General features: G+C 39.6%; 1 protein-coding gene across 3 annotated transcripts in view; it reads left to right on the top strand.

The window, feature by feature from the left end:
- Positions 1-18,300, top strand: part of TMEM117 (transmembrane protein 117) — a 180,624-nt gene that overhangs the window by 139,265 nt on the left and 23,059 nt on the right. For all 3 annotated transcript variants that reach the window (XM_066549909.1, XM_066549908.1, XM_066549906.1), the window contains exon 6: positions 5,641-5,800. In XM_066549909.1, coding sequence (XP_066406006.1) covers positions 5,641-5,800 — 160 coding nt within the window. The remainder of the gene's footprint in view (positions 1-5,640; positions 5,801-18,300) is intronic.

Below are 18,300 nucleotides of genomic sequence, written 5' to 3'. Positions count from 1 at the left end.
ACAGGTATTTCAGAGCTGGTAGTTACTGGCAAATGCTGAATTACTTATACATTACTTTCAACAGGACAGAAGTCAGGCATACACTTTTGTGGTGACAAGGACTTTAAAAAATAATGTGATTCAACGTTTGAATTATAAACCATTTTCTTCTAATTGATATTTAACTTCAGATAATTAAGTCTCATTGATGGTAATCTGCATTAATGTAATTTCTCCCACTTATTCATGCCTGCAGAGTATGCCATGGGGAGTGTGGTGCTCTGAAATCTGACAATAGTATTGCTCCATATCTCTGCCATGTACTTGTCTCCATTAGGATCAGCCATCTTATTTTAACAAAAGAGGTCCAATGTAATTAACTCACTAGATATTCCTAGATTTCTAGGGTCTGTATGTACTACCAATTCACTTCAGTAGCACATTTCTGGGGTGGACCTGCCTGTTACCTCTCCATCTGCCCTTTGGTTAATGGTATGAATTGCTCTGGGGTGCACAAGCGGGATTTCTCCTGGATACATCTGAAGTGGACACTGGGATCTCACCTGATGTGCTAAAGTTATGGATGTGTGCTCAGGTCAGTCCACACTACCCAAACACTGAGAAAATGGGATCCTCAGCACCAACTGTGGCACTCTGTGGCATGGCAGTAGCTGCTATTAACACAGAAATCTCGAGGCCCTGCTCTCTCTTCTTTCAGAGAACTGTCCTGTAGGGGCAGAAGAACAGGGGCCAGCTGGAGGATTGAAGTGATGCTGCTCCAGGGAACACAGATGCTTTCCACCACTAGAGCATCTGTCCCTTATATTTGCTTAATTGCAGAAGTGGTTCTGACACCAAGCAACAGGCAGACTAAATATTTTATTTTGAATGGGCTTAGAGTTGCTATTTTTGACAGATTAAATAAGAGAGCCCTTCTTAATTAAAATGAGTGAAATAAAAAGTGTTGGCATTTGTATATGAACATCTGCAGTAGCATTGTTCTTTATAGTTATTGTATACTGTGTGACTGTGTATTTGGCCAGTGCTGATTCTGAGATTAAAAATTATGTAGAGTATTTGACTCAATGGATTAACTTTCTTTCCTGAGGACTGGAAAGCCTTTTTAAATATAAAGAGCAGTAAAATTTGTTGTTCCTTTTCTGTATCTGTTTTCACAGGATATTTGCTACTATTTGGGTAGCATTCATGAGAAGTTGCCAAGGCAATCAGAGCCAGCGCAGGTGCATTCCACAGCAAGTGAGGGATTGTGACATATGGGGGGTGGTTTCTGAGTTGGGGAAACCCCAGGGAAGTGCAGAGACATGCCAGGAACTGGCTGTGTGATGTGGGTGGGACAGCTGTAATGGCAAACACCCACCCCCACAAAAAGCAGCCCTAAGGAGTGTGACTGACCAGTTTCTTGGTCCTGTCTAATGTGTTCCATCCCAAATAAGCATTGTATTAAGCAATACTTGGAATTCTTGTTAACAATGTTTCGTGATTTACAAATGACCCAGCTTAATGACAATTGTGTGCGAAATTAAGATGAAAAGTTCTCAGGATGCTGAGTCATACAAATCTGAGAGCTACTTTTGACTAAGCACAGGTGGGTTTTTTTTTCTGGAAAAGGTGTAGTAAAAAGGCAAGATAGTGTTTTTGCCTCTTGAAAAAGACAAAATGAAAATGCAGAAAATAACTAAAGTTTGTCTTTCATCTCTTCAATCTCTTCAGTTCTTAACAGAACTCTTACTGTCTGATCATCAAAGCTGTAGCATCACAAAAGATTTAGCAGAGGGTCATGTAAGAGAAGAAACTTCTAAATATCTCCAAAAATGAGCAGCTCAAAGTCACAAGTAAAGGGAAGGTAGTGTTGTGCAGAGAATTGTGTTTAACCTGTGAATGAAAAACTTCATTTTCTCTATGTTACAGTTTGAGAAATGAAGTTCTATCACAGACCAGAATCCATTTTTTATATACTTTTCCCTGCTGATTTAGACATGAAGAATCATGAGACTCCTATTAGAAACACTTCTTGTGATGTTTTGTAAATGTATACATTTATTAGCTTGTCTTTTATCTTTCCAGGGACAAATTCTGGGTTGTTCAGGTCTTCACTCAATACAGACAAATAGCAGACTGATTCTTGAGGGTGTGGCTGGATGGAGTCTAAGATACCTCTGGTGTAGGTTTGGAATGGCTTTGTGGTGCTGCCTTGGGGCTGCAAGAGAACGAGTTGCGGCCTCATGGGCTCTGCTTAGCAGTTCCTGATGAGAGAGGTAGGACATGCTAAACAGCAGAAGAGAGTGTCTCCAAACATCCAGGATTTAAGATAACAGCAGCTCATTATGCTTCCTCTCTACAAGGTTTTAGTTGTGATCCTGTCTGTCATGAGGGAACCACCACCAGTGACTAAAACCTGCTCAGGCTTCTGGTCCATGCGGTTCACAACCTCTCATAATGTATAATATGCTGGATGATAGGCATAAAATTGGTCAGTTTGGTCAAAGCTTATAGTGCAAGAAAGTGTTGTGGAAAGGGGCAGAAGGGAAGATTCATCTGTTTTGGACCTTGCCAAGTTTTTGAGAACCAGATTAGTCTTCTGTTGACAAATGGGCCTGTAGCATGGATTCAGTTTACCATGAGTGATTTGGTTTGACAAATTCATGACCAAACTCAGTCCTGGTAATTAAAGATTATTATAAAGATGCAGTCTAAGAAATTGCCTATTTTTTGAGAGGTTTCTGGCAGTAAAAGTTCTCTTTCAGCCTCTCCGTTTTTATCCCTCCCCAGTAGCACTGGGGATTTTGAATAATCGCTGGCAGTGATAAGCACAGTAGTGACTTTTGTGGACCTACCTAATAATTTTAACTATTCAGTATGCTATTGGTCTAGACCGTGTTTATTTGCACTCTTAAGGAGTATGCAGTAGGTTGTAAAATGTGTGTTATTGCAGCTGCATAGGTGTCCAGGGCACATAATAATTCAATACAGCAAGTTAGAATTAGAAGTGAAATATAAAAGTGTATTTCTTTTGTGAACTAGAGACAGAAATTGCATTTCTCAATGCCTGGTACAGAGAAGAGTCAGTCCTCTCTTGCCCTTCACCTTGTAGCCTTTCTCCTTCTGTAATGAGAAGAGGTCCTGCCAGCAATATGGGGAATAGTTTGATGGTGTAGCTCTTTCTCAATAATGTGCTTTGCAGAATAAAGGGCAAACTATACCGGGCTAGGTGTAGCAGGGCAGCTCACACTGGTTTATCCAATACAAGTTATGTCAAGTTAAATGAAATCCTCAACTTTTTTTCTTAATCTCCAGGACACTGTACTTTCACAAGAAACGTACTGAACTCTAACCCAAAAAAACTCAGTTTCTAATAACTCCAAAAGCACGTATTGAATATCTTGCTGTGTTCCAGTATCATAGGTCAAAAATACAACTGAGTACTAATTATGCTGTTTAATGAAACCATTTTGAAAGTCTATTTCTAACCTTCTTTGTTGGTCTCGCATTTTCTTATTCTATTAGCGGCCTGTTTTCTGCTCCCTTCCCTCCCTATTTGACATTTCAGAATGAATAACAAAGCCATTTTCTAAGTGCATCTGCATTTCCTCAAGGAAATCAGGACTTGAGCACACACATAGGTCTTTGCATGCATGCCAACAAAGCATGAATAAAAATAAGCCTGCCTTTGCTTGCCTACATGCCAAAGTCTGATCTTCCATGCTTTGAACTCTTGCTCCAAAATGCAAATAAATAATTCAAGAGGACTGAGGCAGAATAGTCTTGAGCATAACTTCTGGGTATATGCTTCCTATAGCAAAATACTCAGATTTGAATTATGGTTTTAAACTTCCTCTGCCCCAGGAGAGGTGGTTCCACAGAAAGAGGTCAAGGAAAATCAGGGTGCCTAGTGGCTGGGGGAGTCTGCCTTGGTCAGCAGACAAGTGCTGAGGATTGCTTTCTTTCTGGAGAATGTTTCAGGTAAAGTAAGAACATTAACCATGAGAATTTCAGATATGAAGGTGACATAAGTAGGAAAAAAAACCTTTGTGAGTCTCAAGAGACTATATGCAAAAGAGAACTGTCCTTCCAAAGTAAACTGTTCTGTGTATGTACCAAAGTGGAGCTTGTAGAAAAGTCAGTCAGGTTCAGGTATGGACAGTTGAGATGGTAGGTAAGCAAATGTTTTGGGATAAGTGGGCTTGACTATTGTTCAGGTCTAATTGCATCTAATATGCCTCATTTATTGTTTTTTTCTTGCCTAGGTGCTCATAATTCTTTTGAGGAAAATTGTTAGGGTGTCAACCATAGTGTTGCATGTAACTGAGTTAATTTATTAAGAACAAAAATAGAAATTCCAAGGTAAAGGTGGTAGCAATCAAGTAATTTTGTGTCTCATTACATTGAGGAAGTGCAGCCCATCATGTCACAGAAGAATTATGTCTATGAGTCTAAATGTATTATACTATTGCCTACATGCATATTTGGTTTCCCTTCCTCACAGATACAGACAAGGCTGCTGTATAAAAAGAAAGGCATACAGACTCGTAGCCTGTGACTGCTAGTACAATTTTTTTTCCCTCTGCTGAGTATTGGTCTTGTTTGGAAATGTCATGGGAAATATTCTTCACTTTATTTTACAACTCTCAGTAGCTGAAGAAAATGAGATATTATTGCTGTAGAAAAAAAATCCTGCCACAATTATTTAGCCATGAGCATGCATTCAGATTTTGATATGCCACTATTATAGCACAGATTTGCTGACAGCTATGGCTACTGGAAGAAGCCTTGCTCACCCTTAAATTACCAGCTAAATTTTCCAGCTTCCACGGAACCAGAAATTCAATCAGTCACTGCTGCCAACTCTGTAAGGTATTACCAAAGTGATGCTGGAAATGATGCAGAGGTATTTTGCAGGGATAGCTTAGAAATATATTTTTTAAATACTGTGTTTCAAAATTATGTGAATTAGTCAGGTGTGTCTTCTGGAATTCTTGTAGCATTTATACAGAGGCCTTAATACTTTTGTGATTCACTCTTCACTGACTTCTCAGAAAAGTCATAAAATAGTTGAAAACTTTTATGAAGGACATTTTATAACACACAAAGCAAAATCTTTCTACAATCTCCAGAATTTGAAAACAATTAATTTAATGCATTGATTTTTTTTTTTTAATGGAGACATGTTTCTGTATAAAAGTTAGACTTCACAGTTAGTGTCTCACAGCTCCTACAGCTTAGAAAAGATTTTCAAAGGTTCTAATGTCTTTGGTGCCTTAGACAATGTTTTCTCAATTAGTTGATTTGAATTTGGCCTACATCATGCAGACCTTGGTACATTTTACTTCTTTCTTACTTTACTTAACTGGTTTTTGTCTTTAGTGAAAAGTACAGAATGAAGAACCAGAGCAATATACTCCAGCTAATTTTGCAACATGCTTAGTACTAGATACTAAATTTATTTTCACTAAGCATACAGCTGACTGCTTTCTTTCTTAAATTAAAAGATTTGTTTGCACACTTAATTTTTTTTAGTCTGTTTTCATCAGTGGGAAAGTGCTGATAAAATACTAGTTGACCATTAGAAGACAGATAAAATAGAATGATGCATCTTCATTACTATCGTATTCTCTCTGAACTATTTTTTCTTCTTCCTTCCAGGACGGTTCTGTTTACTCTGACCTCTGTAGTTGTGCTTGTCATCACTACTGACTGGATCAGCTGGGACAAGCTGAATCGTGGATTTCTGCCAAGTGATGAGGTCTCAAGAGCCTTCTTGGCTTCTTTCATCTTGGTGTTTGACCTTCTTATTGTCATGCAGGTACACTCTCCTAATGTTCCACTCAGGCTGTTGAGGCTGCCTAGTCACTCTATTTCTTCTAGAGCAAATGGTGTTTAGCTAAGGCTACAAAAAGGTAAATAAATATTAAGTTTGCAATCACTACGAGTAATAGCATTTTATAACGTCATTCTCAGTAATTTCACAAAAAAGACCTCTGGCCTTTGATTGTGAAAATATTGCTGATTTCTTTTCTTAGAGTACTAGATAAGAACTGCATGAATTTCCAAATTAGAAAGTGTTTCCTGCAAAAATTACATCAGGAAAAGAAACAGAAGCTGGTTGTTTTGTAAATTCAAATCTTCTCTTAGGAAGATGAGATATATTCAGACAAACAAGAAAGAAATACTTCCAAATTTCAAGCATTTACAATATTAGGTATACACACACTAAAATACTTTAGTAGATGAAAATTAGTATTTGCTATTAAGATTCAGCTTTCCACTTCTACGTGAATTTTTTTTTTTTTGCTTGATGACAGGTCCTTGTAGTGTAATGACTTCTGCCTGAAAGCTTAACTGGGGAGATGATTCATTGTAATCTGCCTGATGTCTGCTCCTTTGAATCTACCTGCTAGGAAAGCAGTCTGTGTCACAATTATGTGGCCAAAACCTTCTTCATGTGATGCTGTGCTCTCCCCTTTGCTTCTGCATGTGGTTTGAGCCCTGTGTGAATAATTCACCCAAAGTTCAGTGATAAATTATGTCATTTGGGCTGAGGTAAGGAAGAGGAGTATGGAAGGCCCATGACTGCTCTTAGTTCTAGATATGTTAGGCTGCTGAACTGAAAGTCAGCAAAGAACATGAGAAGAACCAATGGATCCATCCTCTCCAATATATTATAAATTCTGCCAGCAGAGAGCATTTCTGAGACACTCAGTTCTCTTAAAAAAGCTATCTATTACTTGAGTAATTATCATAGAGGTGACAGTGATGGCACTCAGATTTTATCACTGCTCTACTAGAACTTGCAAGGTGCATAGAGTCCTGTAGTTGAGTTTTGTTTTCCAATGTCCACTACTGTTAAGTGCTCACTGTTGTTCATGTTTAGAACTGGGAGGATAAGAAAGGAAATACTGTTTTTCTCATAATACTGCTTTTCTTGTAAGATTTCGGTTGCTTTGCTTTCTCTACCTTTGAATTTTACATTTTGTTTGATGTTTCAAAAAAATTCAAGAGAATGCATAATAAATTATTGTACTTTATAGAGCTGTAATGAAAGTATGAATGAAAATGTATCAAGCTATACTGAATTTGATATTGCATGCAGGCTAGAAAAACAGAGCTGTCTTCATATAAAATAACTATTAAACCATCCTTTTGGATTTGAAAAATGAAATCCCAGTATTTTGATCTTGGAGTTGCTGAATATAGAGAAAAATCTTATGTGAAACAGCTTGTCCTGAGTACTCTTTCATATTTTTATAACACAAAGCAAGAGGCTCTTTTTAATTGCATTTCTAAGTGATATTTGTATGGTGGAGTTATTTGTTTACTTGAAGTTATTTATTTGGACTGTGAAAATATGCTGGCATATTTTATTTAAAGAGTAGTTTTAGCATTGCTACTGCAATAATCCTGTGTTGAGAGAGCAAAGTATTAAATCACATGGAATCACAGAATGGGCCAGATTGGAAGGGACCAGAGTGGGTCATCTGGTCCAACCTCCCTGCTCAAGCAGAGTCATCCTAGAGTACATTGCACAGAGTTTGGTCCAGACAGTTCTTGAATATCTCTGGTGAGGGAGACTCCACAACCTCTGTGGGCAATCTGTTCCAGAGCATGGTCACCTGCACAGTAAGAATTTCTTCCTCATTTTCAGGTAGAATTCCCTGTGCATCAGTTTCTGCCCATTGCCTCTTGTCCTATTGCTTGGAACCACCAAAAAGAGCCCAGCTCTATCCTTTTGACACCTTCCTTTCAGATACTGACAGAGACTGATAAGGTCATCTCTCACATATGAACTTAGCAATAAGGGCAGGTGACCAGTGACAGGTTTTTCAGATGAGTCAGGGTAGAGGGAACTTTGCCCTTAATAAAACTGATGACAGATCCAGCTCCATTTCTGAGGCAGGTTTTACAGGAAGGAGCCATACCCCCTGGACTACTTTTGTCAGAATTATGTGGAGTGTTTCACTCCACTCAGAGTATATTGCTCTTCCTAGCAGATTTTAGACACGCCTGTCAAACAGCATTACAGAAATGGGTAACCATTTTGAAGACACACTTGTACTCAGCTAATTGTGCAATGTTTGCCCAAGAATCCTGCTGTGAGGGCTGGCTCTGTTGTAGTGTATCCTCCATGGCCTGCAGATCTCTGAAGGAGAAGGGACAAGTTCAAGTGGGGTGACTTTGGGAGAAACCTTTCTGTAGCAAGTAATGGATTTTCCTTCCTGCAGTCTCTCACACAGTAAAGACTTCCCCCTCTTCTTGTGTCCTTTCTACATCCTCATCTATCTATGGATTGTGGAAGTGTTCCTTATCAGTACTGATGTAAACCATTCAAAAATAATCCTGAAAATAAAAGTGAATTAAAGGAGTGGAAAGGACAGTTTTGACCTAAAGCTTCACTTTGTACTTATAATGAAATTCAAGTGACATACCTGAGTATATTCCTAAATACCATTTACAAAAAGAAGTATAATGTTTCTCATGCCATTATTGGCACCGTGGCATTTCTTTGTAGTGGGTCAGATGTGAATCTTTCTTTCCTATACTAGATTTCTTTTCTTGAACTGCCTCTACAGCTGCTACTTATGGATTTATAGCTTCATTGAATTCCTCACTCCCAAAGTGCTGGGTTTTTTTTCCCTGAGTGTCACTGCTTTGAATGATATCAAGTCTCTTTCCTTTCAATTTTGAACATAGAGCACTAGCTCTCCTGAGCTCCACTTTCATCCATCAGGCATCTGTTTTCTCTTAATTTTCCTGTCTCATCTCTCTGTGACTGGTAACAAGGGAGTGAGTTATTGTGTGCTAAGAGGGACTAGTTAGTGTGGTCCCAGAAATGGCCAGCTCAGGAACAAGCACATAGAAATGGAGTGTCCTACAGAGTGAAATGTCCCTGCCTGTCTCCTGGCAGAGAAGTAAGGCTCTGAGTAACCAGTGCATGGAGCTTCCTTCACTTTGTTGTTTACTGAGGATAGGGTAAAAACAATGGAAATGTATTATATTTACAGATCAGAGAATGAAATAATGCTTTGGCAATCCAATGGTTTTATTTTAAAGGAAAAAACTTTAGAGTTTAATGAAAGTGTAGGTAATGTTTACGTAAAATGGTGATGAGGGGCAAAAAGCATTGATATGTGTAATTAAAACCCAGAAGCTTCTGTTGAAATATTTTCAAGATCCAGAAGGATATATGAAATCCTTCTAAAAATCCCTGAAATATTCTTTTGCCCGCCTGCCAGACCCCACTATAAATTACAGTTTATTTCTTCAAGTCATTCAGTTACTTTGGGACTAAGAAAATTATAAGCAAAATCATTTTCTGCTGAGAAAAGTTGGGTGTATTTTGTCCCTTATTGCACATTATATACCTTACCATTTTAACGAGCTGTCTGGTGTTTCTTGCAGTGTTACCATTCTGTGCTTGTCTAGTTTGATATCTGGCACCATCATTTTATGCTCTGGATTTTATTAAACAAGACATGTAAAGCACAGTATTTTTAAGTACATTTCATCTTTTATACTGATTGCAGATGGTTAAATCTTGCTCGGATGCATTATATTTATCTCAGGCATTATAAATCCAACTCCAGTGTTTTCTTTAGCTGCTGTAACTTGGTGTATTTGTGATGACCTGAATCCTCTTGTGCCAATTTATACTGGCTGAGGGCTGAGCCCTTTTTTTAGCTCTGTCACTTAGTTCCTCATTTGCAGAAGAGGAACAACTGTAGTTCTTTTCTTTCACTATTTGTGTGATTGTCTGCTTGAGCCCCCAAGGTGCTCAGTGAAGGAAGCTGACTTGGTACAGCTTCTAGTGTAATCAGGCACCAGTCCCAGCTGGAGCCTCATGGCTCTGAGATGACTACACACAAAATGAATTAACTGGAAAAGCTTCTCATTTGTCACAGTCATTCCCTTTTACCCTGACAACGGGTACATGCCATACATGTGACACTCAGGCCCTTCTTTCCCAGTGCAGGTGTTTGCCTGAAATAACAAAGCAGTTGTCTAAAAGTAGACCCAGCATTTTCACATACTGCCCCTGGAAACCAACATATCCAGCCAAATTCACAGAAAAACATGCACTCATAGGAACAAGAAAATCTGGGAATTATTTGCAAATATTCCACAGGAATATTTTTATCTTTAATAGCAAGGAGAGCCTTTTCATAGATTCTGCTGTAATCAGTGTGTTATAGGCCTTGTTATTGCTGGGTGTATGTGTAAGAAATGTTGCATTGCTTAAGAGTATATTGGAGTGATTTATGTTGGTATAACAGTAATGGTGACATTCAGATAATTTCAGCTCTCCACAGCAATGCTCTGGAATGTATTATTTGACTGTAGAAATCTGCTCCGTTATGAGCGTTACACAGGTTTTTATGTGAAAATAAAAATTCTGAGGTGAGGCTGAACAAGTTCAGCTGCTTTCTAAGTGGTAGAATTGCTTGCAATTTTTAAATGCAAGCAATGAATTAAAAAGAGACAGATAAACCTCAGTTTGCCATCATTAGACAGAGCACTGCCTTGGCAACAAGTTTTATGCCCATCCATATCTTACCTTTAGCTACGTGGCATATTGAACATACAAGACTTACAGACAGGTTGTACAGAGCATATAGATCCACCTATCAATAATACTGAGTTCAAGGAAGAAGAGGGAGCTAGAACAGCTTGGTTGCTCTTAATCAAACCTTAGAGGGGAAAAGAAACAAGAATATGCTTGAGATTGTTAGTCTAGCTGAGTTATTTCTGCAAAGCTGATTGAATGGCATATGTTTATACTTCCTCAAAAAGTTTGAAGCCTGTAATATAAAACATTAACAAAAAGACAATTATTTTTATTGCCTTTGACTTCTTCTAACATGCTATAAAGCTTCTGCTTTTATTTGTATAACAAAACAGACATATTTAATCACTGAGTGTCTTGAGATACCAAATGCATTAGATATTTTACATCTGTTAGAATCCAGACTTTACTGAGCCCATCAAGAAATAATTTGTTTCCATATGTATAGAGGAGGGGAAGTATTCCCTAGCGCTTTTAGTGATTTGAAATTATAGGTTGTGATGGTTTTCTGAGTTTCAACTATCATTTAATTACTCAGCTATACTGTGTTTGGCATCATGTCCCTGTGGGTCATAGGTGTTGTGTAAGTGTGGCCTTCAGTCAACCAGGTTTCTAGTTTCCTACAGGTCAGAAGCTAAAAACATTCCTCCTTCTGGAATCTGACCATGTTTGCTTCTCTGTCATGTAATGATTTTTAGGGAAAGGAGATTCCCCAGAATAACACCAGGTTTGACAGATAGATTGGGCACCAGTACTACATAAGAGTGTAATTTCTGTATATCCCACTGGAGCAGCAAAACAATGAAATCAACATGAGTCTCACAAAGTCTCAGTAGTGTCCTGCAGCTGGCTTTGGACTGTACTATGCCTCGGCTGGTCCCCAAATAATTAACCTCATCTTTATCTCTTCCTAGTACCCAGATAGTATTTGCAATATAATTTTTCATTCAGATTCCTTAGAGCCCTGCCTGAGCCAATGGGTGCTGTAGCCATATCAGCACGTCATCCCTCTTGTTGAAATGGTACAAGCAGAGACAAAGGTGATGCTGCTCAAATTGGGAAAGAGCTGTAGTTTTCACCTCACTTTCCCCAACACTTTTTGATTGCTGCAGTAGCCAGCAATGCTGAACTTGTCTTGATACCTCTAATGCCAGAATGACACAGCCTCAGGTAGTGTGTAATGGTGCCATGTGCTTTCATCTCCCGCTTCATTAGCAGAGAGGGCAGCCACAGGCATGGAGGGGACCGTCCATTAGCAACCAATGCAAGGTGGAGCTGTCAGAGCCTCTGAAATCAGTCACAGCAGGCATGGAATCCATTTCTCCCTGGATGAAAATAGCTGAATTAAAGAGCAGCTTTCAGGACTGGCTCTGGGGAAGGCAGTGTGTCCTAAGGCAGCCCAAAGCTGGGAGTGGTTTGAAGCACTTATGGGGGCCATAAGGGAGAAAAAGCCCAGCCCCAGCACTCATGGCTGCAGCTTCAAGCCTGGCCACCTCCAGCTCATAGCAGACATCTGCAAACAGTTCCCTGTCTCTGGATTAAGATCATGGTGGTAGCAGGATAGTCCTGCTGTGCATGGTAGCACATCAGCAGAGAGAAAGATTTGAAATTGGCTTAATCCTCTGCAATGGTCTCCCTCCATCCAGCAGCACTGTGTGGTGTACCAGAGGCACAGGAGGAGGCACAGGCCAAAGCCAGTTGCTGGTGGTGGTGCCCCACTCCTGGGGAGGTTTCAGTGGTCCAACCTTGGCAGGGCTACTTTTCTGCTGTGGCCAGCCAAATTTGGCCATGACCTTCAAGAAGCTTTTACTCTGTCCTGGCCAACTCTGTTGCCATCTCTTTTTTAACAATTCTAGAAGCCTCTGGAGCACTGCACTTCTCAGTGAATTCATGGCTTGCACCCCTGCCAGCATTAATTTAGTGATACAGTAAGTCAGAAGACTGCACTGTAGTTGTTCTGGCTGGTAATGGTCATTTTGTCTTTGATTTTATTTCATCTTTCAGGAGAGACATTAAAGCTCTTTCTTTCATATAAACCCAGCTTTGATTTCACTCTCCATCAGGTCTCACTGAGCTTTGCTGTGATGTTGTTTCCCGCATCACGTACCACACAAGGAATGAAATGATGGAAATTTGTGGCTAGGTAATCCATTCTATTGCTTGTAGATGAAAATGAGAAAACAGTGTACATCACTTTCTAATGTATCTCACTATGGATTTAAGGATATAATCCTATAATCCTCCTTGGATGGCTCTTTACTTTTAGTTTCGCTCAGGTGGTTTTTGGACTTGACTATATACAACGTGCAGCACGCATTTGATCTATAATGAAATTTCATTCCACTTTGGAACTGTGTGTCCAAAGTGGAGAAACAGCTCTCGACAGCAGCACTGATCCCATGTATAACACACAATCTGTTAAGAAATAGGTGGCAGAAAAGACATGATTAAGTGATCTGCTTTATCAGACAGCTAGAGTTAGAGGAAACCAAGAAGATTGTTGTTCCATGTCAGGAGTGCGAGTGTACATTTTTATGATCTTGATTTGGCCCAGTTTTTGCAGACTGTGTTGGAGAAAGCTGCCCAGACTCCCCAGACTGTGCTGGGTGACATTTCTGAAGGCAGCTGCTTGGTGGTGTCCCAGCCACCTGCAAGTGCCACCTCCCAGACAAGAACTGCAGCATGGTTTTTTGGCTCTGTGTTGTGCTTTCATCCTGACCTTAAGTTGAAAAGCAACAGCTACATCCTGTGAATGAATGTTAAATACCCTTGGGGATGTTTCTGGCATCTGGGCCAAACAATTACTGTACTAATCTAAATTACACAAACTCTTACTGTTCCTCAAGGTCAGGCTGCAAAGATTTTCATATCTGGACAATGTGTTCTAAATACAAGGGATTAGAGAAAGAAAAACATCACACAAACAAGCCTAATATCAGAAATGAGCAGATGATAATTTAAGCAAGACAAATACAGTGACGTCTAAAAAATGGTGTTAAAAATGTGACAACACCACTGAAGCTGCAGAATCATGCATTCAGGAATTAGGAGATGTCAGAATTAAGTCACCAGTATAAACTTTTCACCCCTATTTTGTCCATGCATTGTGATACAATCTTTAATTATCTATTCACATTCCATTTTTCCACAGGACTTCTCTCACTTGCTGCACTGGATGAATGGTGTTCACTTAATGAGAAGCTATTCGATATTTTGGTTTACCTTTTCTGTGCAGCCTGTGGCCCCAGGCCTCACTTACTGCACATGATTGGAACCTTGATATGAAGATGAAATCATTCATTTCCTTGTGGACTTTTTTTGTGACACTCATTGCTGTATTTCCTAAGGGCTTCTCAAGTATTAATATATTTATCTTCACAATAGCCTTCACAACAGGAGTATTATTGTCCATTATTGTCCACATTTTATACTGAGGCACAAAGAAATTAAAGTCAAAGAGCCCCTAATTTGAGATGTCTGAGGACATTATTATGATAATTCATATTATTACCCATCTCTTATCTGAGCAGTTACCTAATTGAGGGAGGAGGGCTTAGCATATTATTTCATCAGTAACAGACATAGCCACATATTTACTTGATGTAGTCTTATGTATTATTATACTGACACCCCTATTTCTCTTGAACGTTTCAAACTATTTTAAAAGCAGTTTCTTTGCTTGCTTTGAATGATGCCTATAACTGTGTCAAATATCTAGCTCCATAAAAAGTCTGGTTACTTTTTTATGCTGATCTTAAAGGAGTACAATTCAGTCCTATCTGGACAGTGCCATGCACTACAAGACTTCTTTTCTCCCCATGAATATTGTGTCAACTCTTCCTCTTCCCAGTGGTGATATATTCAGGTCCAGCTCTCGTTAGTTTCCATACCAGCCATGGGCACTTGTCACTTGTACAAATCTAAGCATAGGTAGGGTGGGGAGGCAATCCCACAAGGAAAAAAGTAATAGTTTGGGTTCTAGAAATTCATTTGGTGTCTCTTAGATGTCTGATAGCAGAGTAGGTTGAGAGATGTGTCATAGCAGAGCTGGTCAAATTCAGTTTCTCCTAGCAGCAATGACTTCTGTAACAGGAGGCAAATGTTTTCACATCTGCTGCTGTCTCTTGCATTTACACCCCTCTTCCCACACACTTTCCAGCCTGTGCAGCAGATGCAGAGTGCAGGAGAACTACAGGGGTCTCTGTCACTATATATTTCCACCTCAAAATCATAAGTTAGATACTCTTTAATGAAAAAAAGTTGTTTCTTCTCTGTGTGATCCAGTAACTAAGAAAGGATTGTACCATGCCTATCCAAAGGTACAGGTAACCTTAGTCTGACATCTAGTTCTTGAGTCTTCACCATTGAAATATTCAGGCAGATATTAATGCCTTAATGCAGGACTTTCTGTGTGCATAAATCTGATATTTTTTTACAAAAATATAGCAATCTCAACATCAAAAGCCTGCCATATGAATTCAATATGTCTTATCAGGTACTGGAACTCTCACCTCTCCTGCAGGGATATTTGCCATGTGAGCAACTGCTAATAGCAGTGTGTGCTTTTTCTTCTAATGAGACAGTTCATAAAAAGGAAGAGAAGTATACTTTGCCTCTGGACTTCACATCTGCTTGTTAACAGCAGAGTGGTGATAATTAGAGGCATGGTGGCCAGTCCAAACTCCAGAGCCAATGTGGTACTGACACTTTCTGATCACATCCCCAAATGTGGCTTTTTCCTTCCTGTCACTTCCAAGTCTTCTCTCTGTGTCTCCTTTTTTGTCCCCATCCTGGGTCCTGGTCTGTGGCATATCCCATTATTTATATCCAATTCCAGCCTTAAGTCTTCATGTTTCTCATTTCTAGGCTCCATATTTAGCAAATCCGACTCATCTATCCTGCAGCTGATGTTCAAACCAGAATCACTCCTTTTCTCCCTTCCCCCTCCTCCTTTTTCCTTAACCAGCCAGTCCCAACCTCCTGTTCTCATCCCTACCCTCTTGCCCTCATTCAAGTCTCTCCTCTCTTCCCCTCCTTTTGTGTAGTCTATTCCAATTTTCCTATCAAGCCTTTGTGTCTCTGGTCATTTCCTTTCACAGCGTGGCCCAGGCTGTGTGGCTGCACATGGAAACACCAAGCCCTCTGCTCAGCCTCTTTGAGAGGGCTGCTGGGGAGGGAGGAGGACAGGGTTTAGCATAGAATAATTTAGGTAGAATAAGACCCTTAAGATCAAGTTATTTATCTAACACAGCCAAGTCCACCACTAAACCTTGTCCCTAAACATCACATCTAAGTGTCCTTTACATACCCCCAGGGATGGGGACTTAATCACTTCCCTGGGCAGCCTGTTCCAGTGCATATAATAAAAGTTTTGCTCTGGCTATGTACAGCTTGAAAAAGGTGTAAATACCTTTACTTTGATTCAACATACTTCTAAGTTGTGCTATATAAAAATAAAAAGACCAAAAAATTAAAATTATTTTAAAAACTAGTCTCTGCTGCACTCAGTCTCAGACCCAGAGCCAAATGCCCTTTTGCCTCCATCTTCCCTCAGCTCAAGCTGCACTTGACTAGCTCCAGCTGCACACAGAGTACTTGGGATTAGTAATTAGAGGAAAGCTGCCTCTCTGTCTCTTGGCTGCTGTGCAGGGCCAGCTCAGTCCTTGTTTGAGAGCAGCTCAGAGTCCTGCCAGCAGCAGTAGCAGCAAAAAATGGGGGTGGAGACAAAGGGGAGATGGAGGATGCTCTGTCTCTCTTCTGAGATTTACAGTTTCAGTGTAGAGCCTGATGCTCTAGGAGCTGAGGGACTCTTTGGCATGCTGAGGGATGCACAGTTTGGGAAGATGCACATTTCTGAACATTTAGCTAGATTCTTGAAGTATGAAAATTACTGGCTTTTCAGAGGTACCTGAAACTTTTTCAGTTTGAGGCAGGTATTTGCAGGGAAGCAAGAGGCACATCTCTGACACAAAGTTATCCCTTTGCTAAACTGTATGTCTCCACTTGAGATATCTCTACAGAGCAAAGCAACTTATTTTGTGTTTGGTCTCACTCTCAGAAGTGATTTAATGGTGCTAGTTGAAAATGTCAAAACCCTAACCCAGAAACATAGAACCAGGTAGGAAAAAAAAACCAACAGCCTGAGGCAGCCACCAGGCATGGGCTGTGTTCAGCCCCAGCAGTTATATTTGGAAAAGTTATAAGCAAGTGAGATCAGTATGTGCACAAGCTCAGTTGCATGATAAGCAGCAGCCCTGTGATTTCTGCCTGTTCCATATGGCACCTGCCATGGTGGTAGCTGGGTGCCCTTGTGCTTGAATTCCTCTAGTGCCATTTTTTATAGCAAAATGAACCCAAAACCCCTCTCTTTTCATACTGCAAGGAACTTCCTGCATTTCTTTCGGTTGCTTTTATAAAACTACGCTAAGGGCTAAGTTTTCTCACTCTGTTGCTCTGTGAGAGGGGACTGGAAGGAAGAACAGCCTCTGCTCCCTTGACCTGCTGAATTTTAGACCAACAGAGGTGAGACTTCTCCCAGCTCTACACAACTGTGCTCTAGTATCCTGGCTCCATTCTTAGCCTTCACTGAGATGGTGGCTCCAACTTGACACAACTGTGTTGATTTGCAGACAAAATGCTTAGTTCCTATTGGTGATGCTCAGAGTCTGAGCAGAGTTGTTATGTAGCCACTTCCGTGCAACTTTTCTCAACCTAATTTTTGTATTCATTTTTTTAGCCATAAAAATCTTGCTTTTCCTTTACATAGTGATTGTAGGTACAAGCAGTTTTGAACTGTCAAAAAAAAAAAAAAAAAGGAAAATGAAGTTTTTGTTCCGCATACAGTTCTGGTAAATAAATTTCTACAGTGTGTCCCAGTGCAAATATACACAGTTATGAGTTTTCTTCTGCAAAGAGCTCTTCAGAAAGTGCTGTCACTGGGACAGAGAGGCAATCTATCAGGACAGTATTATCCAGCAAACACATTTTATCTACTGTATCAATTAATGGTGTTCTTTGTTTCTAAGAGTTGTCTATAAGAATTTCCAGATTGCTACTGGAAAATCAGAAAAGTGGTGAGAATCTTAAAAAACTGTAGCTAAACTGGAAGTTCCACTGCGGATAGAGTAACTGTGTCTGTATAGCCACACACAGAACCATACAGGCTAGATGGGCCTTCAGGTTGTATAAGAAAATTAAATGAAATTATTACCGTGTTTTGTGTCTAAATCATAGATTTCTGTAATGTTAAAGGTAGAATGAGAACATGCACTTAATTTTCCTTAGTGATTTCGTTCCAAAAAGGTAACACATTCTGGAAGAAATCATTGTGCAGAATCATACTCATAAAAAGATAAATGTAGATATCAGTTATATGATTGGTACTTGCCCTTATATAATGGAAATCAGTAAACACTTTCAGTGCTTTTTTAGGGAAGTAGAATGTCATTAGTGCCAATTAAGTAGCAAGCCTCTAATAACTCTCTTTTCTGTAAAGAATCTGTTTCAGGGAGCTTCACTCTCTTTATTAGCAAAAGGATTTTCATGTATCTAGTATAAGTTCACAGGAAACAATTAAGTATTTAGAATTAGGCATGAGGCAATGCAGACTTGAATAGTATGTTTATCATAGAAAGGAAATAATACTGCTTGCTTCTTAAATGGTTGCTACAAGAGTTAAATGAGAGGTAATTTCCTTGAATTTTGACTCAGCATTTAAAACAAAAAGTTTGTCAGCTGACTGCAGG

The sequence above is a fragment of the Molothrus aeneus genome, chromosome 5, assembly GCF_037042795.1.
Source record: "Molothrus aeneus isolate 106 chromosome 5, BPBGC_Maene_1.0, whole genome shotgun sequence".
NCBI lineage: Eukaryota > Metazoa > Chordata > Aves > Passeriformes > Icteridae > Molothrus > Molothrus aeneus.
The sequence above is the reverse complement of the archived record's forward strand: the minus strand, read 5'-3'. Positions and strand labels throughout refer to the sequence as shown.